This window comes from Pholis gunnellus (assembly GCF_910591455.1).
Source record: "Pholis gunnellus genome assembly, chromosome: 17".
Taxonomy (NCBI): Eukaryota; Metazoa; Chordata; class Actinopteri; order Perciformes; family Pholidae; genus Pholis; species Pholis gunnellus.
The window spans coordinates 13,110,957-13,137,918 of NC_136544.1; the positions used below are offsets into that span (position 1 = coordinate 13,110,957).

At 41.8% G+C, this 26,962-nt stretch overlaps 6 protein-coding genes across 9 annotated transcripts; 2 read left to right on the top strand and 4 right to left on the bottom strand.

Moving 5' to 3' along the window:
- Window positions 1–385: 385 nt before the first annotated feature.
- On the bottom strand, window positions 386–5,995 carry LOC306709010 (kelch-like protein 24). Of its 2 annotated transcripts, none has more exons than XM_079177018.1 (11): window positions 5,430–5,995; window positions 5,207–5,341; window positions 4,936–5,127; window positions 4,568–4,711; window positions 3,910–4,096; window positions 3,391–3,537; window positions 2,331–2,459; window positions 1,992–2,168; window positions 1,744–1,890; window positions 1,480–1,645; window positions 386–1,167 (listed from the first exon to the last, which is right to left on the bottom strand). In XM_079177018.1, the coding sequence occupies exons 1-11, from the start codon at window positions 5,766–5,768 to the stop codon at window positions 1,011–1,013; spliced, it is 1,920 nt and encodes a 639-aa protein (XP_079033144.1). In that variant the 5' UTR covers window positions 5,769–5,995; the 3' UTR covers window positions 386–1,010. The 2 variants fall into 2 exon arrangements, with proteins under 2 accessions (XP_079033144.1, XP_079033143.1); XM_079177017.1 differs by having other exon boundaries at window positions 2,331–2,501.
- An 826-nt stretch (window positions 5,996–6,821) lies between these two features.
- Window positions 6,822–9,686, bottom strand: anks4b (ankyrin repeat and sterile alpha motif domain containing 4B). Its single transcript, XM_079177026.1, has 2 exons — window positions 9,436–9,686; window positions 6,822–8,340 (listed from the first exon to the last, which is right to left on the bottom strand). The coding sequence occupies exons 1-2, from the start codon at window positions 9,594–9,596 to the stop codon at window positions 7,206–7,208; spliced, it is 1,296 nt and encodes a 431-aa protein (XP_079033152.1). The 5' UTR covers window positions 9,597–9,686; the 3' UTR covers window positions 6,822–7,205.
- Window positions 9,687–11,351: 1,665 nt separating this feature from the next.
- On the top strand, window positions 11,352–16,191 carry slc25a17l (solute carrier family 25 member 17-like). The gene is made up of 9 exons (XM_079177381.1): window positions 11,352–11,575; window positions 11,682–11,742; window positions 12,078–12,144; window positions 12,289–12,443; window positions 12,654–12,770; window positions 12,868–13,013; window positions 13,813–13,908; window positions 14,221–14,303; window positions 14,391–16,191. Exons 1-9 carry the CDS (start codon window positions 11,501–11,503, stop codon window positions 14,536–14,538), a joined length of 948 nt encoding a protein of 315 aa, XP_079033507.1. The 5' UTR covers window positions 11,352–11,500; the 3' UTR covers window positions 14,539–16,191.
- Window positions 16,192–16,331: 140 nt separating this feature from the next.
- On the bottom strand, window positions 16,332–19,172 carry LOC306709303 (decapping and exoribonuclease protein-like). Its single transcript, XM_079177380.1, has 6 exons — window positions 18,578–19,172; window positions 18,214–18,440; window positions 17,358–17,577; window positions 17,113–17,248; window positions 16,882–16,976; window positions 16,332–16,797 (listed from the first exon to the last, which is right to left on the bottom strand). Exons 1-6 carry the CDS (start codon window positions 18,928–18,930, stop codon window positions 16,662–16,664), a joined length of 1,167 nt encoding a protein of 388 aa, XP_079033506.1. The 5' UTR covers window positions 18,931–19,172; the 3' UTR covers window positions 16,332–16,661.
- Window positions 19,173–20,342: 1,170 nt separating this feature from the next.
- On the bottom strand, window positions 20,343–23,939 carry LOC306709787 (decapping and exoribonuclease protein-like). 2 transcript variants are annotated; one of them, XM_079178070.1, is made up of 7 exons: window positions 23,744–23,939; window positions 22,585–23,054; window positions 22,221–22,447; window positions 21,367–21,586; window positions 21,122–21,257; window positions 20,886–20,980; window positions 20,343–20,801 (listed from the first exon to the last, which is right to left on the bottom strand). In XM_079178070.1, the coding sequence occupies exons 2-7, from the start codon at window positions 23,046–23,048 to the stop codon at window positions 20,666–20,668; spliced, it is 1,278 nt and encodes a 425-aa protein (XP_079034196.1). In that variant the 5' UTR covers window positions 23,049–23,054; window positions 23,744–23,939; the 3' UTR covers window positions 20,343–20,665. The 2 variants fall into 2 exon arrangements, with proteins under 2 accessions (XP_079034196.1, XP_079034197.1); XM_079178071.1 differs by having other exon boundaries at window positions 22,585–23,939.
- A 253-nt stretch (window positions 23,940–24,192) lies between these two features.
- LOC306708866 (inactive serine/threonine-protein kinase 19-like) lies at window positions 24,193–26,376 on the top strand. Of its 2 annotated transcripts, none has more exons than XM_079176824.1 (7): window positions 24,193–24,291; window positions 24,623–24,718; window positions 24,794–24,936; window positions 25,032–25,267; window positions 25,446–25,543; window positions 25,699–25,846; window positions 26,112–26,376. In XM_079176824.1, the coding sequence occupies exons 2-7, from the start codon at window positions 24,625–24,627 to the stop codon at window positions 26,155–26,157; spliced, it is 765 nt and encodes a 254-aa protein (XP_079032950.1). In that variant the 5' UTR covers window positions 24,193–24,291; window positions 24,623–24,624; the 3' UTR covers window positions 26,158–26,376. The 2 variants fall into 2 exon arrangements, with proteins under 2 accessions (XP_079032950.1, XP_079032951.1); XM_079176825.1 differs by having other exon boundaries at window positions 24,265–24,291; window positions 24,778–24,936.
- Window positions 26,377–26,962: the final 586 nt, after the last annotated feature.

Genomic DNA, 26,962 nt, shown 5'->3' on the forward strand with positions numbered 1-26,962 from the left:
AAAAAAGAAAGTACTTTAATTTCGGTGCCCTGGGGAGTTTTCTTGCAAACAATGTTTGCATTCAGTTAATCAACAAAACTCATGTGTCTCCTTGAGCTCTAACAAACGTGTTGAATGCGGTTTCCTTCCATCATGCTGTTTTTCAAAAATAATGTTTAAATTAATTTTTACTTCTCAAGTCTTGTTTATTGTGAAATTATTGTAATCTTAACAATTAAAATGAACAAATCAGGGCTCTTGGATTATATTTAATAACACCATACAAGTATTTGTATTTCTTAAGTTACTTCTTTGTTCGTTGTTTTTAGCCTATTTGTGAAATAGAAAACAATAAAAACACCAGCACTCAGTTAAGAATTAATGTTTTTATTAGAATCCACTCCATTTAAAGTCACTAAAGTTTATGACCCACATTACGTTACAAAAATATAATCAACATATTACAGGTGTAAGACAATCATTCGGAACTTACAAAGTTTCATTACAAAAACACTGCTCACGTTTAGACAACGTTGACCGTTGAAAATATTCACAAGTAGATTCTTCAGCTCTCAAAGCATCTTTTGACAGCGCCAAAATGTTCACCATTTTTTTAAGGTCTTCCTCACAGGTAGTAACAAATAAATACGCCACATAATAATACAAAAATACACTTTGTTGGCTGAGAAATCCTTCAATGATTTGAGGTGCTCGGACATTAAAACAGCACCATAAACATCCATCAGAGAGAGTTTAGACTGGTGACCGAGTTGTCAATCAGCTCCTTGTGATTCCTGATGCGATGTTTGTCACCACGCCAAAAAGACGGGCCCCTAAGCGAGGCTCATTCCACAAGCAGTCAGATTAAAAACAGACTACCGTTTGGCACCAGTAAGCAAGCGCTCAAACAACGCTGAGCCAGGCATCATCTCAGTTGGCTGTTCTCCACAGCTCTGAGCTTTGTAGTGCACCGTCCCTGACTGAGGGCGCAGAGAATGACCGCGAAAGAGTTCCTGAAGAAAAGAAGTCACTCAGTTGTCGTTTGGCGTCTCGGGATAGCTGCTCATGTGGATGTCCTTCCTCAGATGGAGAGACACACAGCTGAGCCAGCTGCGACTGGTGGGCATCTCACCGACGATCTCCCACGTGTCCGTCTCGTCGCAGTACCTCTCGATAGTGTCATGATATCTGCACGGAAAAAGGTGATCATTAGAAGAAGAAAGGCTGCAAATGTGCCCCGTCATCGTGTTTTTAATCCACAGAAACCAAATCAGTACCCAAACGCACCATGAAGATTAGATAAATTAGTCGGGTTTCAAACACGATTCTTTGTATTTATTGTTGCATGACTTTGATGTTTGAATGGATGCAAAAGAGGACACACAAAGGGAAGCCGGTAGGTCCCTAAAATGGTTCTTGGGCTCCTGCACAAGTTCCTGCTTGACGAGCATTAGATCCACAAGCAACCTTTCTGATGTTTCCCCAGATTGGGCCCCTCACCTGTCCCAGCCTTCTTCTCCTCCCAGGACGTAGATCTTGCCATCTACCACGGCAGCACCGGGCCGGTAGCGTCGCTCTTTCATGGGGGCGCACATGGTCCACTGATTGGTCTTCGGGCTGTAACACTCCACCTTATCGGTGTTCTCTGTCGAGGCATGCCATCCACCTGGGAAAACAAATGAGATGTTGAACTTGATTTCATGAGAGTGGTTGTTGTGTGGTTGTTGTTGTTGTTGTTGAGCACTATAAAGTGTGTTTACAGACCTATCACATAAATCTTTCCTTTGAGTGTGCAAGCCGCTGAACCAGAGCGAGCGATCTGCATGGGGGCGACCTCCGTCCATGCACTGGTCCTGGGGTTGTACACCTGAGCGAGGTCTGTGCCGTCGCCGTCCTCTAGAACTGCACCACCTAGCGGGACAGAGTAACAGGAAGACAAAACAAGATCTGTAAATCCAATGAAAAGCACAACATTGAGAAACGCACGCATGTGCGTAGCTCGTGTTTCCTACCAGTGACATAGAGCAGTCCGTCCAGGGCCACCACGGCAGGACTCGTGACGGCCATCTTGACAGACTCCGTGAACTGCCAGGAGTTGTTGAGAGGGTTGTAGCACTCCACCGAGTCCAGACGAGAGCTTCCCTCCCACCCCCCCACTGCATACACGAAGCCGTCCAGCATCACCAGGCCTGAGCGTGAGGAAGATTAATCAAGTCACTGATAACAACTTTCTACATAAACAGATAAAACATAACAACAATAGAATGCCCCAGTTAAGATTGACACTCGTAGGTTTTCGTATGAGGTACTTGAGGACAGAGGAAGTGTTTGTCGTACGGAGACTGCCTTACCCAACTCAGAACGAGCGACATTCATGGGAGCCGACTCCATCCAGGAGTCGAAGCAGGGGTCGTAGCGCCACATCTCTCTGCTGGCCGAGCCGTCGGGAAACTCTCCTCCCGCCAAATACAGCGTGGGGTCTCCAGAGACGGAGAGGAGGATGGAAAGAAACATGTCACTGTCTGCAGAGACGGGCAGTATTTCTATTACTTGTATTTGAAATGCGTATTTCAATTACTTTTGAGTATTTTGTATTTGATAGGGCCGATAAAAAAATCTAATGTAATTTGTAACAAAATACTTTAGAGTGGAGTAATTTTGTATTTAAAATACTCAAAATACTTTCTCCACGAATCAAAAAACAGTTCACGAGTTCAGTTTTCAGATCTTCAAGTTCAACGGATTGTCTGTCAAGGTAAATATTTTATCTGAGTGTGACAGATGTAAACTAGCTTGATGTATAATTTATGTCTGGGTCTGGCTACATAGCCTATTGTATATACATGGAGATGGTTATAATATCAAGCTAGCGATCGATGCTAACATGCTAATGACGCTAGCATGCTGTCTAGCACAGCCAGTGTTTAGCAAGTTAACTTATCAGTCGAGTAGCTATAGGAAGAGGGAGATTGGGAGCTTGTATGTCATATGTGATGAATATTTTCTTGTTGATACAAAGCCAAAGTTTATGGGCTGTTAAGTCCCATTAATAAAAAAATATATAATCAATCAAGTTGTTGTCTTTTAATAGCTTTGCTTAGTTACACTGACATTCTGTGACTGTTCTTCCTTTTTGTGGGGTTCACCAGAGCTTTGTGTACATTATATAAACCTGAACGCTCTGCTATACCAAATTGTGAGAAAACGGAAAATCCAGAAAAAAGTATTGCATTGTATTTTGTTACATTTTCTGGCACCAGTATTTTGTATTTTATTTTAATACATTTATTTGAGGGGTATTTTGTATCACAATACATTTTGATGTATTTTTGCCCATCTCTGACTGTCTGAGCTTAGCTGTTGCTCCGTCATGAATGAGTGTTAATGTAATTAAAGCTCACGTTTCCTCACCTGACACGACCAGCCCGTGTTTGCTCACAGCGAAGGGCAGGCAGGCCAGATTCTTCCACTGGTGCGTCACAGGATCGAAGCTCTCGACGCTGCGCAGCACCACCTTGTCGTCCTCTCCGCCAACCGTCACGATCACTTCAGCTGTCCCTGTTATGGCAACAGGAGCAGAGAGGAGTGAGCAGAGGCCTTTGGACCACAGACTGTAGCTCTGGACCCAAAACATAGTCGTTATTTTGATCATCTTGTATTTTTTTTGTAGATAGCCTCAGTCACTTAGACCTCCTTTACACCGTACAATAAAATCCTCAATGCGTTTTTGGTGCATTTACACCTGTACCTTCATGTGGTCACGCACTACCAGATTGTAATTCCATCACCCTAAAACACATTGCAAGGTGTAAAGGGGGTCTAAAATATAAAGCTAGAAAGTGCTTATTTTTCAAATGTAGCCAAAGTAAACGCAGTAGATTGACAGATGCAGCCTCTACCCTTAATGGAAACGCATGCGATGTTGAGCACCTGTGAACCTGCGCAGCCTCGCTCTGGGGCAGTGGAGATCTCCACGGCGGTCCTTCAGCAGCATGTAGTCCTTCGCCTCAGAGATGAGCTCCTTGCAGCCCTGGTTCTCCTTCACCACATCCAGAGACTCGATCACGTCGTGGAGGTAGTACGGGCTGATGAGAGGCAGCCGGATGTGTTCGAGGACCTTTGAGAAACAACAGAGATCTGATGAACCTCCACAGTGACAGCTATTATTACTTGTTGGAAAGTCACAGATGGGACAAGATTTCAGGAAATGACTGGTCATGTAAATAACCCCCATATCAAGCACAACCGATTTGTCGTATGGATTAAACAAATGCAATTTCATGCGTTAATAAATTAGTTTTAGGAGGTGCTGGTAGGTGGATTTACCTTTGGACAGAGCCAGGCTAGCTGTTCTTTTGTGCTAAGCTAAGCTAATCAGCTGCTGGCTGTCCCCATCTTCCCCTCGGCAGGAACACAAATAATGTCCCAAAATGTTGAGTCATTTTTAAATATTGAGCACCAAATAAATACATGCCTACCACTCAAAGCTCTGCTGCAATAGATGCGTGTGCATCAAAATGAGAAAAGAGAACCGTGTGCATTATAAAATGGATTCAAGCAGACATACCTGAGCTTGTTGTGAACTGACCTTTTCAAAGCTCTGTCTGCGGGAGGAACATTTATTCAACCACGACATGGCGGCTTCAAACACCATCTCCTCTTTAGGCACATTTAGGAAATCACTGGCAATGATTTCTGTCAGTTTGTCCACACACAGAGACAGGAACTCCTCCTGGTGGAAGAAAAAAAAAAAAAAGACGAGTTATTGACCCGCGTTTGACCGCCGACAGGCAGGTAGATCATCGTTGTGAAGCCTCTTTCACACATGAAACCCACAACACTGCCGGGTTCAACCGTCCTGGTGAGGTTACTTGTGGCATGTGCGAAAACAGACATTTCCCACATGTTGCAGCAAACATTTCATTACATAACATGCGTCCTCCATCAGCTTCTCACCTGCTGAGAAACACTTCCGAAGTGCTCGTGGATGTAGTCCATGCTGAGTTTCTCCAGCACCTTACAGGAATGGGCCTCGGCAAAGCAGTGAATGCCCACACAGTTCATCTCGTCCATCTGACGCTTCATGAAATGACAGCAGGCTTCTCGCACGTCCATCACGTCCAGCAGATTAGCTGCTGCCAGCAGCGCCTGGGACCAAATGAATCAGAGTTTCAGTAAATATACTCTTCAGGAAGGGAGGATAAGAAGATAAGAGCAGAAGCTTTACCTGCACATTTGCTTTAGAAATGTAGACCTCTGATGTGTAGGCGTAGCTCACCAGCACGCCAATCATCTGAGGCTCAACTCCATTGATGGCAACGCGCTCCTGTTTGGACTCTATCAGATCAGTGGAAAACATGGCCTGAAGGAGGAGAAAGAATGAAAACAACCACAACTCACACCACATTCATTTAACACGTGGACTCTGTAGCTGAAGCTGTGTTGTTTACCTGGAAGTAAGAGCTGAAGGAGGCCAGCACGATGCGATGGCAGGGGAACTCCTGTCCTCCACAGCACAGGGTCACATCACAGAAGGCGTTGTTGAGCCGCAGGCTGTTCAGGCCCTGCAGCACGGTGTTGGGGTGCCTGGCCTCCACGAACAGGTAGTCCTCGCCGGTCAGAGAGGCCGGAGGGGTGGCAGCAGCAGCGGTAGAGGTGGCGGTGGGGTCCTCCTGGAAGAGGAAGTTCATAGTGGACGACGAGGGCAAACCGGCGTGGACGGCGATTATTTCAGCCATGCCTCGCAATGATAAAGAGCCTGGGAGGTAAAGCGGAGGGATACGAGGCATGACAGTTAGGCCAGTTTGGCCATAGAAGCGACAAGGCGGAGAGACTATCTGAGATTGTTCATTAGCTCGTTAATGAAGCTTAACGAGCCGTTAGCTCTCGAGTCAAAGTAAACCGTCGTTTCAGGAAAACACACATCGGGTACAAACGGGTGAGAGTAAACGTTCATCGGCTGTAAACATACCTGTTGGACACACTCGTGACCACAGTGCGAGCACCTCGCTCTCCACACATACACACACACGGTTGAGTCCACCGTCAGACGGTAACGAACTACAATTTAAAGCTTCTCGTCGGAAATCCCGCCCACAGGTCAAGAGCGTTATCTCGGAGTACTTCCGGCTTCGCTTCAGCTCTTGCGCGTTTATTTAATTGAGTCCTGATCTCATTTTTTCTCTGTTGATGTTATTATTAAAGTTATTCAACGTCAATGTATGATTATAAAACAATTGTATACAACTTGGAAAAACATTATGTTTTATATATGTTGTTTATATGTTTTGTATTTTCTCATTTTATACTTATACACACATGGCAGCGGCTAGATGTATACACTTCTCCAATTGGTTATGCCTCATTTTGTTTAAACAGCATCTTTAAGATTGCTTTACATTAAATAGTTAGTTGTCTATTTACACATGCAGCAGACTTGGAACATTAGGGATTATTTCAAGTCCCGTCTCTGGCAAAATAATAATAAAAAAGCTTTTTTAACTGTTAAATGTCCCACTATGTTCACCAGCTGCTAGTTTTGTCTGCAGTTTGGTGCCGGACAGGCTGCCTGGTGTGTTTAGTGTACATCTCGTGTTGAACTGTAGAAGAACAAGATCCACATCTGGTAACACAATTCTTTATGCTGTGAATGTGTATTCAAATTGATGACTTTTCTTTCTTTGCTTGTGTTTTCCACACTTGAAGTAAGGACCAACATTTTGTCCCCAAATGGAAGGCGAGTCCTCACAATGTGACTGTGTGACCAGACTTATGTCCCTACAACGTAGTGAAAACTAGGGGACACATACACATCTTATTAACTTGGAGACAATATTTTTTTATGTTTCATTTATTTGACATTATGTTGTCAACTGCAAAAATTATTAGTAAAAATCAGCCACTGACTGTTATCTCATTTATGGATCAAAACATCTCTTGTTTTTATCTTTACAATGCTGTTGTGGATTTCAGATCAAGTCGCTGGAGGTTCATGCTGTTTGTAAATTGGTTGTAACATGGATAATTTTCTATAAACAGATTATCGAAAAATGTTATGGATTAAAAGTTTGAAACTTTACGCTGTAGAAATTGTTGTTTAGAGAAACAGTTTGCTGAATCATCTTTGTTTTATTCAGAAAATCAAACTATTGGCTCTATTTACAAAAAGTACAGACTCATTTTAAGCTTCAAACAGGATTATTAATCCCTGGTAATGTTTTTTTAGATCACAAGCCGCTGTCCTTCATGATGCCAGGAGTCTCCAATGTGTTCTTTCTGCGAGCAACAGCTTCCAGGATCTTCTTCCTGGGTCCCAGCTGGATGCGAATGCCTTTCAGGTCTTCATCAGAGCAAAGCATCAGCGCTTCCAGGTCTAGGTGTTCTCTACTGAATGCAAGGGCAAACTCTGGCAAGGATATGGCGGACAAGAATGCATCCAAAGGTGAGGTTTCCTCATCTTCCTCATCATCCAGTCCCAGATCTTCCTGATCCCAGGGCAGATCAGCATCGCCATTCCCCTCGAAGCCTGCGCCTTCTTCCTCGACCTCAAACAACTCGTTCTGAACGAGGTAGCCGAGACTTTCGTTGTTCCCGCTCGGTATGTCCTCTGACTCCAGCCCCATTTTCTTCATGAAAATCAGACCTCCAAGACCGGGCCGATTGAAGATGGACTGTTTGACTTGGCCTGGCTCGTCGTTGTCATAATCTTGGAAGCCTCCCATTCCGTCTTCGTCTAACATGCCCTCGTCCTGCTCATTGAAGACATCCAGAAACTCTGGCTGCTCGGATGCTCCGCTCTCCTGTTTGAGGAAAATAACGTTCCCGTCCGCTCCCGACCTCTGCAGTGTGCCTTTATCTTTCTTCCCAAGCTTCTTCTGAAGGGTGCCTTTAACCCTGGCAGTAAGGGAGCCCGATTTATCAGCAGCAATAAGTTTGGAGAACTGCTCATTGACGCTGGACATGGCACTGCCGTCTGAGAATGCCGATGCCATGCTGGCCTCTGAGACAGACCCAGTACTGCCCGCTCCATACTGCATTCTGTCCATCTTGCTCTGGTGCTTCTTCTTCACCTTCTCGCAGAGCTTCACGCGCTTCTCCGCTTCTTTGATGGCCTCCTTCTTTAGATTGGCGACCTTCTTGGGGTTTTGGTTGGTCTGCTGTGAGGCGGCAGCGTCCAGGAAGCGCACGCAGTCCATGCGGTCACGAGAAGCGGAAACGTCCATGGCTGTGTGGGAGTCATTGTCCAGGGCAAAAAGGTTGGCACCAAAGTTGACCAGGAAGCTGAGGATGTGCATGTGGCCGTTAGCCGCAGCGTGGTGCAGCGGCGTGTTTCCCCAGATGTCACTCCGGTTGGGGTCTCCTCTGTATGACACAAAAGATATATTCGATTTTAAGCAATTACCTGGAACTTTTTTTATTTCTTGCCACTCTCTATCACTGATTTATACCATATCATAATAATGATTCTTCCTTTTCCAGTTCATACAGGTTTCCAAAAAAACAGTTTTGGGGATTTTTTGGGGGGATTTTTTATTAGATTTGATTCATCTGTGGATCTACAAAACACACTTATTAAAGGGACACAATTATAAAATAGTTATTCCAAATATGGCCCTAAGAAGTGCAAAATCTTGAAATCAAAAGTACCTCAGTGTAGAAACACTAGTCACATGAATACACAAAAATACAACAAAAATAGCATTTCCAAAAATGTCGATGTATTCCTTTAAATGTGAGGTAAGAATTTGACATAAAGTCTTTCATATACAAAATACAATCACAACATAATAACTAAATAATATCAAACAACCTAATGGGTAAACTATTAAGATTTAAAGTCCTTCTGTGCCGTGCCTCATTGTCACAGCCATAAAAGTGCAACAACTTGTCATAAATTCCACAGACGGAAGTGGAAAAAGCTTCTGTCAATTCTTCCCACGTAGGTTATGCGTGCGTTACGCCTGACTAAATATCCTACACACAGATTTTCTGAACCTAATTTTTCAGTAAGAATGTTGTTCTCGATTTAAGCCCGCCTCTTGTTGTGTCGAGTGAAGGCAGGAGGTTGGGGTGGTGGGGACAAAATAAAGGGCTCTTTTGTTGCAGACTTTCTTTGCTTGATTAAACATTTGGCTCATGCTCATGGGGAAATTAAGTTTTAGCTCATTATATTATGGTGAAAAACGTGTTGGAAAAACCCAGATGAAGTCCTAAATAACTGTTAAGGCATCAAACACATCACTGTTCAGCCATTGTGTTCTATTTAGTTTAGTTTAGTTTTAGAGCATTATACATTATATTATTACAACAATATTATAGTAGAATTTGCATTAGAATTTGCCAAAAATTAAAAGATTTCAATAAACGTCAGAAAACTGAGGTGATAATCATGGAGATGAAGTTATCTATATATGTGAAATGAAGCCCAGGAGGTAAAGAGGAGTGTAACATGCTTACTCTCTGCTGCATATGAGCTGAAGCGCATCGACGTGTCCGTGGAAAGCAGCGAGTAAAGTGGGAGTCATGCCATCCTCATCCGCAGTGTTCAGGTCCTTCCTCGTGGCCTCTTTTAAGAGGTCCAAGTATCCATCAATCGCTGCTTTGTGGTACCTAGACATCTCTTCACCAGAACAGAAAAGGTCCAAACAAATCTGTCTCTTTCTTTCACTCTTTCACACGCCAAACAGATTCACAGAATGACTCGACCGCAGACCCGAGCAAACAAAGTGGTCACTGGGCGTCAACGGATCAGCAGCTCAGAGCCATAAAACAAAAGCAAAGTCCAGTTCACTGCTGTCAGCTGCACAACTTAACTACAGCTCGAGATCATCATCAAGAGTCATCTAAAGCTTGATTATTAAGTGTGGCGACAGCAAGATTTCCAGGTGATATAAGTTTTGAGTCACCTTTTCTGCTACTTTACAACACTTCTTTTGACACTACATTTATTTTTACATATATAGTTAGTACTTACTTCACAGATTAAGATTCACAGAATACAATCATTGTATACAACATGACACTTTATGAGATATTAAAGTGTTAAACAGTGTATAAAGTAAAAGTTCAAATTACCTTCACCTCGACCAGCTACAATAATAAAGTAAGTTTAATCAGGGTAATGTTATATAAGTAATATTATCATTGGTGAAGATGTTCAGATCTTAACTAAAAAACAAACTAAAACATTTCACCAATAAAATAATTCAGTATGTTTTCTGCATTCAGAATTAAATTCAAGTAAACATAATGTTATTATCTACAAAATGTACTTTACAAGAGTAAAAGTGCTCATTTTGCAGAATTATTATTTCTTATTTGTATTATGTATAAGACGATGTATATGATTAATCCTACTTATCCATAACCGTATAAGCAGTATTTTAATGTTGGACCTGCAAAGTTGAAGCTAATTTAAAAAACAATTAGGTTAGGGTACCTATATGTTTTATTTTGTAAGCTGCATTTGTATATGAATGTAAAATTCTTGTCTGCTAAGTATCTTGAACTATAGTTGTGAAATACATTTATTGGAATTGAAAATACTTAAACAAATAAGTCAAATCTAAGTAATACTTGAGTAAATGTATTTACTTTGATTACTACTTTTGCTTGAATAACAGATCTCAATGATACTTTCTCCACTGCGGGGATTTCTAATATTAAATAGTTTGAGTATTTAAATAGTCAATATTCGTTTGGCGTTCCCTCCAGGTTCTTGAAAATAAATTACTAAACACTAAAATAATATGGTAGACATCTTTCGAAAGACACAGGTCATGCAGATTTGACTGATTTAAATTCTTATTTAATGAGATGGATGTATATTTCATTTTCTTGTTCTATTAATTAGGAAAAACTTGGACTTACTCAACTATTAAAATATGGCATTACAATTAGATATGTCAAAACATAACAAAGTAATATTTAAGTTTTATTTGAGCTAATAATTCCAATTGTATTTATCTAAACAGTGGGGGAGGACGAATAAAGATGTTTTATTTAAAAAATAACTATAAATGCACACGGTAAAAGCACTTGCACTAAAAAAATATTAAATTACTAAAAAACTATGCATTTATTGATTTAAAAAAATGTATTGTGAATTATTTCTGTTATTACTATTTATTTTGAATCCACCACTGCGTCATTGAGTGGCTGTAATGCATGTTAACGGCTCGCTGAACGCCACTAGAAGACGAAGAAGAAGAAGAAGAAGAAGAAGAAAAAATAATAACCAACGAAGAAGAAGTTGTCAACCCGGTTCGACCCCTTCTCAGCCAATGAATGGAGACTGGGAGGAAACATTGATCGACACTTTTCTCGTGTTCTTTCTAAACGCCTGTTGGCTTATAACACACCATGAAGTCAGAGCTGTGAGTGTTCCCGGAGTTTCCCTGACCGCAGCTATTAACAAAATACACACCGACCACCAGCTACCACTCTTCGGATCGCTCCGCGGTTACTTTCCGGTGTTTTGGGTCTCTGTGCGGTGGTCTGACCCGGGAGAGAGACTGCAGAGATGTCCGACAGCGGTGGCTCGGCTATCGGCCTTCTGTCTTACGAGACGCTGGTTCATGCTGTGGCAGGTGCACTGGTGAGCAGAGATAACAAACAAAAGGGCAATAAAATGAATGTGAAGTATATGGACGAGCCTTTTTGCCATTTGTTTTGTGTCGTTACGGTGGATTTTGTCTTTTCAGGGAAGTGTGACAGCGATGTCGGTCTTCTTTCCTTTGGACACAGCCAAAAGCAGACTGCAGGGTGAGTGGGAGGTTTATTATTATTATTATTATTATTATTATGGAGTAACTGTAACTGCAAAACAGAGATGTAACGGACTAGTCCACTCATTCAGTACTGCACTAGACCAATGTCACTTTTATTGATTTATGATGTCCAATGTCACTTTTATTGATTTATGATGTTTTATACGTCCTTACTTTGAAATGCTGTTGAAAGGTGCTCTCTAAATATAGATTTTTACTGAACATACATACCTGGTAAACACCTGTGTTTACCTTTGGTTTGTTACTTGACACCACATACTCGTGGTGTCCAGTTCACTGACTTGTCCCACCATTGTGTTTGTCTTTCAGTGGACGAGATGAGAAAGGCTAACTCCACCCCCGTCATCCTGGCGGAGATAGTAAAGGAAGAAGGCCTGTGAGTAAAGTGCTGTACCGTTGTTTTGTTTTTAAAAAGAAGCGTGAAACACAAGTGCAGTCTTAACTGTCTTCACTAGAGCTGAAACAGTTAAGAATTGTGAATATTTGTTTTCTAAGTCTGACTCTCCGTCTCTTCTCCCAGTCAGTCCCTGTACAGAGGCTGGTTACCAGTCATCTCCAGCCTCTGCTGCTCCAACTTTGTCTACTTCTACACCTTCAACACACTGAAGAAGCTGGCGGCGGCTGGTCCAGGGAAGTCCAGACCCAGCCAAGACCTGCTGATGGGGGTCGTGTCAGGTAAAAACTAATAATGATTCAAGTACTAAAGGAGATTGGACTGAAGGCCTCCCTCTCTACTTTAGTTGGTGCATTAATGCCACCTGTTGATCCATGGAATAAGGTGAATGTGTATCACTGCTCTATAGAGCTGCTGGAGGTCAAAACCTCCACGTGGTACCTTTTATTTAGGAAGCATTCAAGAAAGCTAATAATCTGTTGTTCTTACAGGGATGGTGAATGTGATCCTGACCACTCCCATGTGGGTGGTCAACACTCGACTGAAGCTGCAGGGAGCAAAGTTCAGGAACGAAGACCTCCATCAGACCCAGTACAGGGGCATCTTTGGTGTGTGAGATACTTGTGAATATATCTGTCTTACAGTTTAACAGTTCAGACATGCTCAGTTTTAAAACCCTGCTGGGTTTTGGGCTTGTGCTCTCAGATGCTTTCTCACAGATCATAGCCAATGAGGGTGTGGCAACTCTGTGGAACGGCACTCTGCCCTCTCTTATCCTCGTCATCAACCCGGCGATGCAGTTCATGTTTTATGAGGCCATGAAGAGGAAGGCGGGCAGGGGAGGGAAGAAGGTGAGAGGACAGGACGCTACATTACCGAAGCTAAGCTATTAGCCCCACCTTCTTTTTGACTGTTACAAGAAAATACAATAATAAACATTAAACTCTGCAGATGAATGGACTTCAATGGACTCCATGCTTACCAGGATAAATAATCTGCTTTAATGTTGAACAAAACATCTTCAGTCTCTCGGTGGTAAAGACCAACTTTTAGTTAGCTTAGTAGCCGTTTGGTGACAGAAATACTCTGCCATTTCTAATCATTGTAAAAAGTAATGGTTTGGCTGGTAATGGCCTTTTCAAGATAACATACCGCAGACAAAGAAACATTTGTTCTGCTGCACATTGTGTCCCGTAGAAACGACAACATTGTCTCCTGCTTGAAGGGCTGTGATCTGGGAGGATCCGTCTTCAAGATATTCGATGACACAGCAGAGTTTAAAATCAAACGAGACGAAGAGTCTCCAGCCACGCTAAGCTGCTCTGTAAGGCTGAACCTGAGCTGAATGCTAATGTGTGCATGCTAACACGCTCACAATGACAATGCTAACATGCTGGTGTTAAGAAAAGGCATAACATTTACCATCTTAGTTTAGCTTGTAAGCATGCTAACGTGTGCTAATTAGCACTAAAAGGCAAACAACAGCTGGGGCTGATGGGAAGGCCATTTGTTTAGCAGGTATTTGGTCAATAACAAAGTAACCTGCTGTTACTTTTATGTTTTGATCATACTATCAATTTAAACAGTTTAATAAATGCTCAAGCAAAAGCGCTGGCTATGAGTGGATTCCATCTTTGTGTCCTACCACAGATCTCCTCAGCAGAGATCTTTCTCATTGGAGCCATTGCCAAGGCCGTCGCTACCACTGCAACATATCCTCTTCAGACAGTTCAGGCCATCCTGAGGGTAAATATCAACGTTTTGTTTGCTTTTCCCAAGATATCGCACACATTATGTGAGAGGATATTCTGTATTTGTTGATTTATCTATATTGTCACGTGTGTCGATGGCAAGAGAAAATCTATCCATAATAGTTCAATATCTTTTTATGAGCTTGAGAAGCTTTATCGAAGCGCTTTATAATCACTTTATATATAATGGACGGATGGTGCAGAGCATCTTTTAGATCTCATGACAATGTCAGTTCCTCGATCTAAAGTCTCTCATCAAACCTGATTAAATCACATTAAGCTAACCTGCTCAGTGCTGTTTCATCAGTTCGGCCAGTACAAAGGTGACGGTAAGGCCGGTGTGATTGGAAGCCTCTCGAACATTTTCTCCCTGCTGATGGACCGAATCAAGTGAGTGCAGCCACGAACGTAAACACATTCACTGGTGAGGATGTTATAACCGCTCATCATTGATATACATCCGTGTCTTTGTCACAGGAGGTACGGTGTTCTTGGTTTGTACAAAGGCCTGGAGGCCAAGCTGCTCCAGACGGTGCTGACGGCCGCCCTCATGTTCGTAGTGTACGAGAAGATCACTGCTGCTACCTTCAAAGTCATGGGCCTGAACAAGAAGCTGAAGCAGTGAACAAACCCCTACATACAGCGATGCATGAGTACACCCATCGTCAGTAGGTTTTATCAATGCCTACCGATGATATCTTGATGCCAGTTATTGATTCAGTCACATTCACGTTGTAGTAAGAGACGGGATTGGTGCCCGAAAACAAACACCATAACCAGAGCTGGGTGTGATACTTATAATAGCTTCTCATTCTTAACCTCTAACTGGTTCCATTTGTGCAAACTGGTTGTGATTTGATCTCTGTTGAGATGGTTCTAAGTAACCGTACTAGCTGAGATAGTCATCACAATGACACGTAAAGGGGAAGCGGACATCATTCGGGGAAGTAACGCTTTTTGCTTTCTTCCCCGAGAGACGGATGAGAAGATCGATACCACTCATTAGATAGGACTGATCCTGACCAAGTAAACGTTCCCCCCCGGGTTTTAAACTACAACCGGTAAATAAGTGAGCTTGAGGTGGATTTAGTTACTTTTGGATAAAGCCAGGCTAGCTGTTTACCTGCTTCCAGTCTTTGTGCTACGCTAAGTTATCCAACTGCTTCAAACACGAGAGTGGTAGCAATCTTCTCATCGAAATCTTTCTCTTTCTCTCTCTCTCTATATAATATATATATATATATATAGATCATGAAAAGCTAATTTCCCAAAATGAAAAACTTCTCCTTCAACATTAAGGGCGTTGCTGTAAATCATGATACCAATAAGATAAGCTACCTACTTCGCTATTTGCCTTGACGAAAGCTTTTGGACCATTCTTCACGCACGGTCTTGTGTTTTTAACTGTGAATTTAACTGAGTTTGATAGAACCCTCGTGACATTCCGGCCAGATGAGTGTTTTATTTAACCTGTTGATCTATGATGTCATTATTACACACACAGATTAGCTGTAGTCACAATAGTGTTCAAAGGGAGAGTAGCTCCCACTCACATGTACAGACTTGTGTGTAAAATCTGCTCTGAAAGCTCGTGATTTTAACAATTGTAATATATTAAGTCAAAATGAATTTAACATAAATGGGAATGAGTGCTTAACAATACACAGAGTAAAGCTTACATGTGTACAAATACTGCAGTAGGCGCTAAGTGCCTCTAAATATGTCTGAAAACTAACATGAACTGATATAAATGCTGTGACGACTGTTGGCGATTTACACAAATCCATGATGCACAACACCGTCCACCGTCTGCACGATTGTATTGATCCGTGTGAACATTTTGTCACGCATGTGTCTCACTGTCCTTTTAGCCGTGTTGGGCATTCAAGTTTGCAGTAATTTACAGTATTTGTTTTGACACGGTGCTCTTTCTGCAAATCTTTTTGAAAGATGATTCACGCCGTTTGTTGCTGTTTAACCGGTTTGTTCAATTTGTTAACTTGAGTTTTAATCATTACGAGAGTTGCTGCTGTCAATATTACTTTGTAACATCACATTTAGGACTGTTCATCGTATTAATCAGTGCCAGTTGTGTAGCCTGGTTCCACGTTTTTTTTGCTTTCTCACACACACACCTGTTCTCAGGTACACCAAACTATATATATATACCTGCCACAAAATGAATTATAATGGGTCATTTGAAAATAAAAATCAGCTCTCACATAAAGGTGTTTATGAAAAAATTAAAAGTGAGGCACTAAATGGCAGAATATTTAAACTGCCAGGAAAGAAAATGGCAAAATCAGAGGATAGCAAGTGTGAAAAAGCAGGAAAGCTCTGAACAAAGAAAATGTCCCTCAGTCTGGTGAGGCAGAAGGACAAGATCAGCTTTATTCAATAGTTAAGAAGGAACCCAAAGCCGGTGTACGAGTCACTTTTAATTAAAAAACAACAGCAATAATGCAATGGTTACAAGAATACACCATGCATGTTAACTACGGTCTTCTTCACAAATGAAATGTTTTGTCTTAACATGAAAAAAAACGTGTAACTGCGGATGCAATTCTAACTTGAAGTCATGATTTCATTTAAAAAAATGTTTTTTCTACATATGTTTTCTAATTTTGTTTTGATTAAAATTGAACAATTAACCACTGTTCTGGGGGTTTCAATGTTAAAATAAAGTCTGAGAACTCTCCATTGGAGGTCTGAATGAACATTAACAGTGGACCAGGTCTTGGCTGTAGATCAGGGCTGACGGTGTGAGTCTTGACTCCTGGTCATCTCCTCCACAAACCAGTGTGGCAGGAAGGAATACTGGGAGTCCCTGTGGACGGAGAACGTCACGTCTCTGCGGGGCTCCCAGGAGAACAGGTACACCACGCTGGAAGAGATAATAACATTATTATAAGAGATTTGCTTGAAATTAAAAAAAAGGTTAACAACATAGTTTGTCATTGCAACTTACCTTGGATTGTCTTCAGTAGCGATTTGCTTCACAAAAGACAGGAAATCACAGCAAAAGTTCATACAGACTGTTGGCTTCCAGCAGTTGTGTTCATTCTGTCCAGAGAAAGTGCAAATGTTTTGAGTTAATCTTTTATTAACTCTTGTTCAATCACTTTTTATTTGGGGGGGGAGATGAAAATAGATTTCTCAATGTTTAGATCAGCCTTTGATGACCGGTAGTTTATCGTACCTTGATGAGCTGTGAAATCTTAGAGATGGGGAAAGTGTCCACAGTGACCACCACTCCTTCCTCATCCTTAAAACCTGCCACAACACGGGGGACTCCCGGGAGGAAAGACTGGGCCCACCACTTCAGCAGTTTGAACCTGAGGACCACCAAAAAGGAGGATCATACCAGCTTCAAAATCAAACATCCAACGAACAGCGTGACATGAAGTGACGAATCATGTGATGTTTTACCGTTTCATCATCTACCTGTGAAAGTTGCTGCGCTGTTTAGGGGTGCAGATCTCCGCAGAGGTCTTCAGCTCCACGTAGCATGCGGGAGGAGCCGGAGCGTTGGGATCTTTATCCCGGCAGTCCACCTCCCCGGAGAACAGGAGTCTGTGATCGGCCAGCCGACTTTGCACCACAGTGCAGAACTCCTCATTGGTGTTCACCACTCCGCCCGGGTCAGGTGAACTGTGGACGTCATCTACAGGGAGGGACAAATGTGAAGCGTTATCTCTTAAACGTGTGCTATCTGTGTCAAACGTAATAAGAGATGTAATGATGAGATTGGAATGTATGGAAGTTAATTTGTGCCGGGGAAAAGAAATACAGACTAAGTCAGAATTATGTAAAGAATTTTGCCTTTTAAGTCAAAATTATTTATTATTTAGTGATTATTTTACTACTACATCGAAGGTATTTGATATAAAGCTTGTATAATAATTTCTAAATCAAAATAATTTGAGAATAAATGTGAGACACAAATTGCAAATGACTTTTAAACTTAAAAAACTTTGACTTAGGTCAAGATTAAGTCAGAGTTTAGATTTTCTAGGTTTCAAGCTATGAGATACTAAGTCATAACTAAGTCCATTTATAGTCTTTGATGTGAATTCAAACCAGATATCTTTTTAGTTAGAGGGTATGATTCAAATCTTGTTTTATATTTATTCTCTTTATATACCCAAGACCTTCCTCATCGCCAGTGTTTTGGTTCAGTAAAAAAAAAATAGGTTCAATGAAGTAAAGAGGTAAACATAAAACACCAAAGTAGGGTTTACATTTTGTACTACCGTGTCATTTGCAAGTGCAGTCATCTTTTTAAATTAAGCCTACCTACCTGCACATGTGTATTGCTCAAACTTGTATCCCCAGTACATCATCTCCTTGTGTCTCTCTGTGCGGTTCTCTTGTTCCCGTCGAGCGGCTTCTGTTTCCACCTCGCTGACGTAAAGCGTGCCCCTGAACCTGCTGACTGCCAGCAACCAGCCCTCGTGTGTCTCATAGGGAGTGGTCAGCAGTTTGGTCAGATGGCCGCGCCATGTCACAAAGTCGAAATCGAAAGCACTGTGATGGGCAGAGGTAGAACCAAGAACACGTGTGGTTAGAGGTGGTTGGAGTAGCGACTAGAAATCTCAGGTGAGTATCTATATCTCACCTGGACCTGTTACCCTGATTAAGTACAAACTAACAATAACACTTACCATGATGAGGCTGCGGTCACCTTTGAGCTGAGCTTTGATTTATTGGCCAAGATCCAGCGGAGGATGTGGTCCAGCTTTTCCTTCTCGCTGTCGTCTCTCTTGATATAGCGGTCCTTGTATCCATCCCTCAGGTCAAAATTAGGATTTCTGTCAGGTTCCACGTAGTATTTCATCCGCCTGCTGTCATTGAAGAATCTACGCTCAGAGTCGAGGGAAAAACACCCCACTTCGACCGCCTGTTTGTACACCGGAAAGTCTCTTTCGTATAACTCCCTTCTGGTGCTCAACTTCTGAGAGCTGCGTGGGTTTTGCGCCGGTGTTGGCCCAGACTGAAACTGGTGGTACCTAGACATCTCTTCACCAGAACAGAAAAGGTCCAAACAAATCTGTCTCTTTCTTTCACTCTTTCACACGCCAAACAGATTCACAGAATGACTCGACCGCAGACCCGAGCAAACAAAGTGGTCACTGGGCGTCAACCGTTGCTGATCCGTTGACGCACGGCGGTCAAGTGGTCCGTCATCTGCGGAACTTCGGTCACGTCAGCCGGCGTTTGAAATGTAATGCTCGTCTATTCGTGGTGTTACGGTACGGGTGATTGGATAGCCCAAAAAGCCCGGAAATAGATAAATATTTCATCAATAATTTGTCAAATTTGATATAACAAGTCAAGAACAACGTCATTTTGTACATTAAGTGAAATACAACAACAACATAATCTGAAATTACACTGCTGTATAATCTGTAATTGAAAAAAGTAATAATCTTTGATCTGTAAAAAAAACATTTCCTTCATTGGTTTGCTAAAGTTCTGTTCATGATGACCCAATATATCTCCATGTCAAATGTAATGTAGTCTTACTGTACCGTTTTTGGGAAAAGTACATGTAAAGTTAGCTCAAATGACATTTTGATATTCATAATTTCCCTATATTTGACATTTTATTAAAATGAATCCTGAAGAGGTTATGTAAATATTTCACTGAATTCTTGTTTATGACGACTCTCATTAGATAGGACTGATCCTGACCAAGTAAACGTTCCCCCCCGGGTTTTAAACTACAACCGGTAAATAAGTGAGCTTGAGGTGGATTTAGTTACTTTTGGATAAAGCCAGGCTAGCTGTTTACCTGCTTCCAGTCTTTGTGCGTGCAGGGCCGAGATCCTTTTTGCGGCACTGGCACCCCAGTGGCAGGTGTCGGAACTGTGTCAGTCAGGTGCCACAACTGTGGCAGTCGAGCGGCACTGAGCGGCACTGTTCGGCACCTGAGCGACACTCGTTCGGCAGCTGCCGAGCTGAGTGGGCGGAGCCACATTTCTAGAGAACACCCATTGTTGTTACGACAGGTCAGCTGCCATAAATCAGTTTTATGATTTTAGTTGAGTCACCGGAGCCATCCGTTCTCTGTATACATCCTGAGAGTAACCATGTTGTACTTTTTTGTTTCTTATTCATTGTATTTAAGTATGATTTTGCTGGTTTTGCAACAAAAGGAAACATAATACACTCTTTCCAAATTATTACTTTTATAGTCATTTACAACAATCGGCTAAATTAATGAAACTAAATCATCCGTTTTATTATCATTTAAAAGTATATATATATATAAAAACGTTTTGAAATTAAAACCCATAAAATCTCCAATCCAAAAATACATGTCTGAAAATATCTTCACTCTTCCTCTGTTTATATGTAAGTGTCAGTAGTAGCCAGAAGGACAAGATCAGCTTTATTCAATAGTTAAGAAGGAACCCAAAGCCAGTGTACGAGTCACTTTTAATTAAAAAACAACAGCAATAATGCAATGGTTACAAGAATACACCATGCATGTTAACTACGGTCTTCTTCACAAATGAAATGTTTTGTCTTAACATGAAAAAAAACGTGTAACTGCGGATGCAATTCTAACTTGAAGTCATGATTTCATTTAAAAAAATGTTTTTTCTACATATGTTTTCTAATTTTGTTTTGATTAAAATTGAACAATTAACCACTGTTCTGGGGGTTTCAATGTTAAAATAAAGTCTGAGAACTCTCCATTGGAGGTCTGAATGAACATTAACAGTGGACCAGGTCTTGGCTGTAGATCAGGGCTGACGGTGTGAGTCTTGACTCCTGGTCATCTCCTCCACAAACCAGTGTGGCAGGAAGGAATACTGGGAGTCCCTGTGGACGGAGAACGTCACGTCTCTGCGGGGCTCCCAGGAGAACAGGTACACCACGCTGGAAGAGATAATAACATTATTATAAGAGATTTGCTTGAAATTAAAAAAAAGGTTAACAACATAGTTTGTCATTGCAACTTACCTTGGATTGTCTTCAGTAGCGATTTGCTTCACAAAAGACAGGAAATCACAGCAAAAGTTCATACAGACTGTTGGCTTCCAGCAGTTGTGTTCGTTCTGTCCAGAGAAAGTGCAAATGTTTTGAGTTAATCTTTTATTAACTATTGTTCAATCACTTTTTATTTGGGGGGGGGGGGGGGGTCAAAATAGATTTCTCAATGTTTAGATCAGCCTTTGATGACCGGTAGTTTATCGTACCTTGATGAGCTGTGAAATCTTAGAGATGGGGAAAGTGTCCACAGTGACCACCACTCCTTCCTCATCCTTAAAACCTGCCACAACACGGGGGACTCCCGGGAGGAAAGACTGGGCCCACCACTTCAGCAGTTTGAACCTGAGGACCACCAAAAAGGAGGATCATACCAGCTTCAAAATCAAACATCCAACGAACAGCGTGACATGAAGTGACGAATCATGTGATGTTTTACCGTTTCATCATCTACCTGTGAAAGTTGCTGCGCTGTTTAGGGGTGCAGATCTCCGCAGAGGTCTTCAGCTCCACGTAGCATGCGGGAGGAGCCGGAGCGTTGGGATCTTTATCCCGGCAGTCCACCTCCCCGGAGAACAGGAGTCTGTGATCGGCCAGCCGAGTTTGCACCACAGTGCAGAAGGCCTCATTGGTGTTCACCACTCCGCCCGGGTCAGGTGAACTGTGGACGTCATCTACAGGGAGGGACAAAGGTGAAGCGTTATTTCTTAAACGTGTGCTGAACGTCTGCCATCTGTGTCAAACGCAATAAGAGATGGAATGAGATTGGAATGTATGGAAGTTAATTTGTGCCGGGGAAAAAGAAATACAGACCAAGTCAGAATTATGTAAAGAATTTCGCCTTTTACGTTTTAAGTTATTATTATTTTACTACTACATCAAAAGTATTTGATATACAGCTTTTATAAATATTTCTAGATTAAAATAATTTGGGGGCAAATATGAGACACAAAGTTGCAATTGACTTTTAAACTTAAAAAACTTTGACTTAGGTCAAGATTAAGTCAGAGTTTAGATTTTCTAGGTTTCAAGCTATGAGATACTAAGTCATAACTAAGTCCATTTATAGTCTTTGATGTGAATTCAGACCAGATATCTTTTTAGTTAGAGGGTATGATTCAAATCTTGTTTTATATTTATTCTCATTATATACCCAAGACCTTCCTCATCGCCAGTGTTTTGGTTCAGTAAAAAAAAATAGGTTCAATGAAGTAAAGAGGTAAACATAAAACACCAAAGTAGGGTTTACATTTTGTACTACCGTGTCATTTGCAAGTGCCGTCATATTTTTAAATTAAACCTGCCTACCTGCACATGTGTATTGCTCAAACTTGTATCCCCAGTACATCATCTCCTTGTGTCTCTCTGTGCGGTTCTCTTGTTCCCGTCGAGCGGCTTCTGTTTCCACCTCGCTGACGTAAAGCGTGCCCCTGAACCTGCTGACTGCCAGCAACCAGCCCTCGTGTGTCTCATAGGGAGTGGTCAGCAGCTTGGTCAGATGGCCGCGCCATGTCACAAAGTCGAAATCTAAAGCACTGTGATGGGCAGAGGTAGAACCAAGAACACGTGTGGTTAGAGGTGGTTGGAGTAGCAACTAGAAATCTCAGGTGAGTATCTATATCTGACCTGGACCTGTTACCCTGATTAAGTACAAACTAACAATAACACTTACCATGATGAGGCTGCGGTCACCTTTGAGCTGAGCTTTGATTTATTGGCCAAGATCCAGCGGAGGATGTGGTCCAGCTTTTCCTTCTCACTGTCGTCTCTCTTGATATAGCGGTCCTTGTATCCATCCCTCAGGTCAAAATTAGGATTTCTGTCAGGTTCCACGTAGTATTTCATCCGCCTGCTGTCATTGAAGAATCTACGCTCAGAGTCGAGGGAAAAACACCCCACCTCGACCGGCTGTTTGTACACCGGAAAGTCTCTTTCGTATAACTCCCTTCTGGTGCTCAACTCCTGAGAGCTGCGTGGGTTTTGTGCCGGTGTTGGCCCAGACTGAAACTGGTGGTGGTTTGGTCTGGAGCGCTTATTCTCACTGTGATTTCTTCCACCCGCATCTCTGTGTCGTCTGTGTGCTGACTGGGGGTTTTGGTAGCTGGAGTTGGGATTGTGGGATCTGGCCGGGTCCATTGCTACCTAGTGGGGGAAAGAGCAATGATTTATGAAACGTTGATGATTATTCATAACTGCTTGATTGTCTTGCTCTCCTGTAGGAAAGCCCAAACATGTTCTGACTCATCATCACTTTGTCACTAAAAAGAAGTGCTAAGCTTTTTTTTATGTCGCTGACACAAGTGAACCCACTATTTGTGTATCATGTATACAGTACCTTTTATTTGTTATGCTTCATATTGAAAATAATAGATTTTCTATGACTACTTAATTATTCTATTATGAGTCTATTGTTGCATGGGATCAACAAAGTTAATATTATGTGTATGTGTATGTATGTGTGTATATATATATATATATATATATATATATATATGCACCCCAGATGAGCACATCACATCGTGATCTGTGCATATCTATTGTGTCTGTATGTGAAGACATATCATGTAAAGACGCTTGTATTGAGTGTTGTGTATTGCAGAAGCGTGTCTGCATTGACTGAACATGTGTTTCTGTGCATGCCTGTTGTATGTTAGGTTACCACGGTTTACAAAAATAGCTATTTTTCGTGCTTTGCTTTAGCAATGTGCGTTACCTTTCCAACATAACATACTTTATTACTTCTGAAACTAAATCACCGGTTATTAAATGAAAAGCTAACGTACCGTAGTCAGCATACACAACACAAGCAGCTAACGTTAAGCTAACGTTACCTTTGTTTCAATGCCCGTCAATGATAAACAGGAATTTGTGTAAACACGACTATCATATGTTGCAGCGTCTTTTCTAATCGACACAAAAAAGGAAAGTAGGAAAACACAAAGTGTTGTCGTCTCGTTGGCTGGGTAGCTAATGGCTCCACAAGCTAACAACAACTCAACGCTACTTCCGTATACAGTCGCTTCTTCTTCTTCTTCTTCTGGTTTTACGGCGGGTGGCAGCTTATCGGTGCATTACCGCCACCTTCTGCTCCGGAGTATCGATCAGACAATAGACTTACAATCTTTACCCCAAAACAAAACAAACAAAAACAAAAAAACCAAATAAAAATGATACAACATAATAAAACAGAATGACAAACAAAAAAACAAGCACTCTAACCAGCACCCTTCGTGTACAGTCTCTCCTCCAATCCGCTCGGTGGCAGCCGCGACACTTCCGGCAGAAAGCTGAGTAAAAGAATACTTTTCAAGTTGTCCGTTAGAGCTGTGCGGACCAACGCGATGTGAACGCCAATATTATTGCTATTAGTAGCGATTAGGTAAGCGTTTTAACTAGTTTAACTGGTCAAATGTCGGCTCCTGTCTTCAGTGTACACACAAAGCTAAGTTAGCTTAGCTTCAACCATGGATGTGTAAACAGAACGGTTGCAATAGCTTAGCTAACGTCTCTCAAAGGGGTTACTGGCGTTTTATAAGCAACGTTAGTTAACCGATTCTTTCAGGAAACGTGAGGGGATGTTATCTAGATTCTGTAGTATAACAATGTTCCTGATAGCCTAAATAATAATCTCACGTGGGGTCTGTGGAGAGAGAGAGAAGCAGCTGTCTGATTAAACTAGTTTATTCTCTGACACATTGTTTTTCCTCCAGGTATGAACAGGAAACGAGCTTTGATTTCAGACACTTTCAAAGTGAAGAAAAGAAGAAATGGAACACAGAAGTTTGGAGCCATCAGTGATGGAAATGGTAGGTGTGACTACTAAAAAGCTAATGCTATGTATTCGTAATCTCACTTATGATTAAAGATTTTTACTTTTAAAGGACCGACTGACATCAGAGCCACCCTCGAGTACCTCATGACTCTGTTCCCCAGGAAGCTCTTCAACGACAGCCTGCCTCAGATCGTTATGAAGCACCAGCTCTACAGCATTCACAATGACAAGACGTTGGTGGACAAGGAGCTGGTGAGACGACTCTCTGGTGTCAGACAGATGGATACACACATGTGACCTTTCTGTGTGTATATGGAAACCCACTGGGCCTTTCTTGTGGCCCACAGAATAAACTACGGGAACGAGGAGAGCTGCTGATGTTCCAGCTCGGGTTCGATACGGACGCCTTCGGGCTGGTTTTCACTGCAGATTACAAGGCCAAAGTGCTGGCGGGGGAGGACGGCAGGCCCACACGAGCCACAGTGGAGAGGTTCTTGGAGAAGTTGCTGTCTCCTTGCACAGAACTGAGCTTCAGCAAAGACAAGATGCTCAAAGAGTTTCTCTTCACAGACTCTGAGATAACGTAGGAAATACTCCCCCATCTATCTCGTGTTGTTTACTTCCAAAACAAATCATTATCATCATTTAGCACCTGAATGTCTTTTAATAAGAGTCTTCTCCTGTGTTTGGAACTTTTGTCTAGAGTGTGTGAAAATACATTTTTGAAAGATCAGCACATTCTATATTTTCTCACCGTCTAGGCAGCTGGTTAAGTCAGGAGTCCTGACTGTGAGGGACGCCGGCAGCTGGTGGCTTTCCATTCCCAACTCTGGCAAATTCACCAAGTACTTTATACAAGGTGGGTGTACAGAGTCTCCACAACACTTTCCTTTTAATGACATTTCATGTAAATTTCTCATTTTACGAGTCTTTTTTTTTTTTTTGACGGTGCCTTGCTAATTGGAGGACTGTTTGTTTTTCGCCCAACCATCTTACCGCTCTTCCTGTTATTAGGTCGTAAAGCAGTGCTGGGCATGGTGAAGAAGTCCAAATATAGTGAAGTCCTAAAGGCAGAGCTGGAGGAGCGGAGAACAACCTCGCATGTGAAATTCCACATGAAGTACCACATCCATGACATCGTGGGTGCAGAGCTGGTGCAAAGGTGACATTTGCAGTTTGCATGCTATTGATTCTCATGTCGCTGCGCTCTCATTTATGATCCTCACAGTTCAGTAATTGAGGATTTATGTGTTACTTGCTTGAACAACCCTCAGGCCGTATTTAAAAACAATTATAGCTTGAAGTCTCAACTCAAAGCAGCTGTTTTTAAAATGTCATCCACCAGTGACACAGTTGATTTATTACTCATCTTGGACTATTGGGGAAACTCTTTATTGCATCTAAATCAAGACTTTTTTTCTTCCCAGCATACCTACAACTTCAGGGACGTTGTTGCGATGTGTTGAGTCCTGAACCACAGCAACAAGACTGAAAACCGGTGCTTGGTCGAAGCCTGACTATTTAAAAAGGTTTATGAACAGTGTTTATTATGACGGATTAATCAAGATCGGTTTGATTTTGTGCCAAATGCATTATAAAAAAACCTTGTGGGTTTATGAATTGTCAATTATGTTGACATGACCTTGTCAGGTTTTGATTTATCTTGTAATAAAAACGTTTTATTTGCCTCATTATGTAAGTCATACTTTCTGTGCACACGATGACTGTCCCTTCTTCTGCTCACCATTGAGATCCGTCACCAGTGTTTCTAGGATTGACTGACAGGTGGTCCGATCAGAGCCTCACCACTGTCACAAATGAAGCTCAATATTTGATTTAAGGTCAGTTGATGTTAATCTAATTCATTCAATCCCTGGCCGCTTTATTAGCAATCCATTGCAACCGATCTGCCACTTATTTTACATTTAGCAAGATCACCATCTGTTCATATAAGTGAAATAAGTTTTACAATGAAGGGAATGTTATCTTAAACACTTGGAGATCATTTTTCATAACCTTTGAGTTAAAGAGACAAAACAGGACCAGATGAACGCCACTTTACATTTCCTCGGTACATTTGTAAAATCAAATAGTAAAGTTCTTCCATCTTTTACAAGGCTTTCTTACATCACAGGCTGACAGTTGTAATACATTTAAACATTTTCCAGTACCGTTTAAGCGCATTAGCTCTACTTTATGCTTAAACATAGTACGTGTCCATCAATCGCACTTTCTGTCAAGTGTTGCATCAAGGGAAATGTGCAGCTGCGCTGTCAAA

Coding starts and splice junctions, on each gene's coding strand:
- LOC306709010 (XM_079177017.1), bottom strand. CDS start 5,768: ATGCCTCGTATCCCTCCGCTTTACCTCCCAGGCTCTTTATCATTGCGA. Junction 5,342..5,429: donor CCTTCAGCTCTTACTTCCAG/GTAAACAACACA, acceptor CTCCTCCTTCAG/GCCATGTTTTCCACTGATCT. Junction 1,168..1,479: donor GGAGAAGAAGGCTGGGACAG/GTGAGGGGCCCA, acceptor TTTTCCGTGCAG/ATATCATGACACTATCGAGA.
- anks4b (XM_079177026.1), bottom strand. CDS start 9,596: ATGTCTAGGTACCACAAAGCAGCGATTGATGGATACTTGGACCTCTTA. Junction 8,341..9,435: donor CAGCTCATATGCAGCAGAGA/GTAAGCATGTTA, acceptor TGTGTCATACAG/AGGAGACCCCAACCGGAGTG.
- slc25a17l (XM_079177381.1), top strand. CDS start 11,501: ATGTCCGACAGCGGTGGCTCGGCTATCGGCCTTCTGTCTTACGAGACG. Junction 12,145..12,288: donor ATAGTAAAGGAAGAAGGCCT/GTGAGTAAAGTG, acceptor CTCTTCTCCCAG/TCAGTCCCTGTACAGAGGCT. Junction 12,771..12,867: donor CCAGTACAGGGGCATCTTTG/GTGTGTGAGATA, acceptor TTGTGCTCTCAG/ATGCTTTCTCACAGATCATA.
- LOC306709303 (XM_079177380.1), bottom strand. CDS start 18,930: ATGTCTAGGTACCACCAGTTTCAGTCTGGGCCAACACCGGCGCAAAAC. Junction 17,249..17,357: donor CAGCGCAGCAACTTTCACAG/GTAGATGATGAA, acceptor GGTGGTCCTCAG/GTTCAAACTGCTGAAGTGGT. Junction 16,798..16,881: donor GCTACTGAAGACAATCCAAG/GTAAGTTGCAAT, acceptor TATCTCTTCCAG/CGTGGTGTACCTGTTCTCCT.
- LOC306709787 (XM_079178070.1), bottom strand. CDS start 23,048: ATGGACCCGGCCAGATCCCACAATCCCAACTCCAGCTACCAAAACCCC. Junction 21,587..22,220: donor TGAGCAATACACATGTGCAG/GTAGGCAGGTTT, acceptor CCCTCCCTGTAG/ATGACGTCCACAGTTCACCT. Junction 21,258..21,366: donor CAGCGCAGCAACTTTCACAG/GTAGATGATGAA, acceptor GGTGGTCCTCAG/GTTCAAACTGCTGAAGTGGT.
- LOC306708866 (XM_079176824.1), top strand. CDS start 24,625: ATGAACAGGAAACGAGCTTTGATTTCAGACACTTTCAAAGTGAAGAAA. Junction 25,544..25,698: donor CACCAAGTACTTTATACAAG/GTGGGTGTACAG, acceptor TCCTGTTATTAG/GTCGTAAAGCAGTGCTGGGC. Junction 25,847..26,111: donor GGTGCAGAGCTGGTGCAAAG/GTGACATTTGCA, acceptor TTTTCTTCCCAG/CATACCTACAACTTCAGGGA.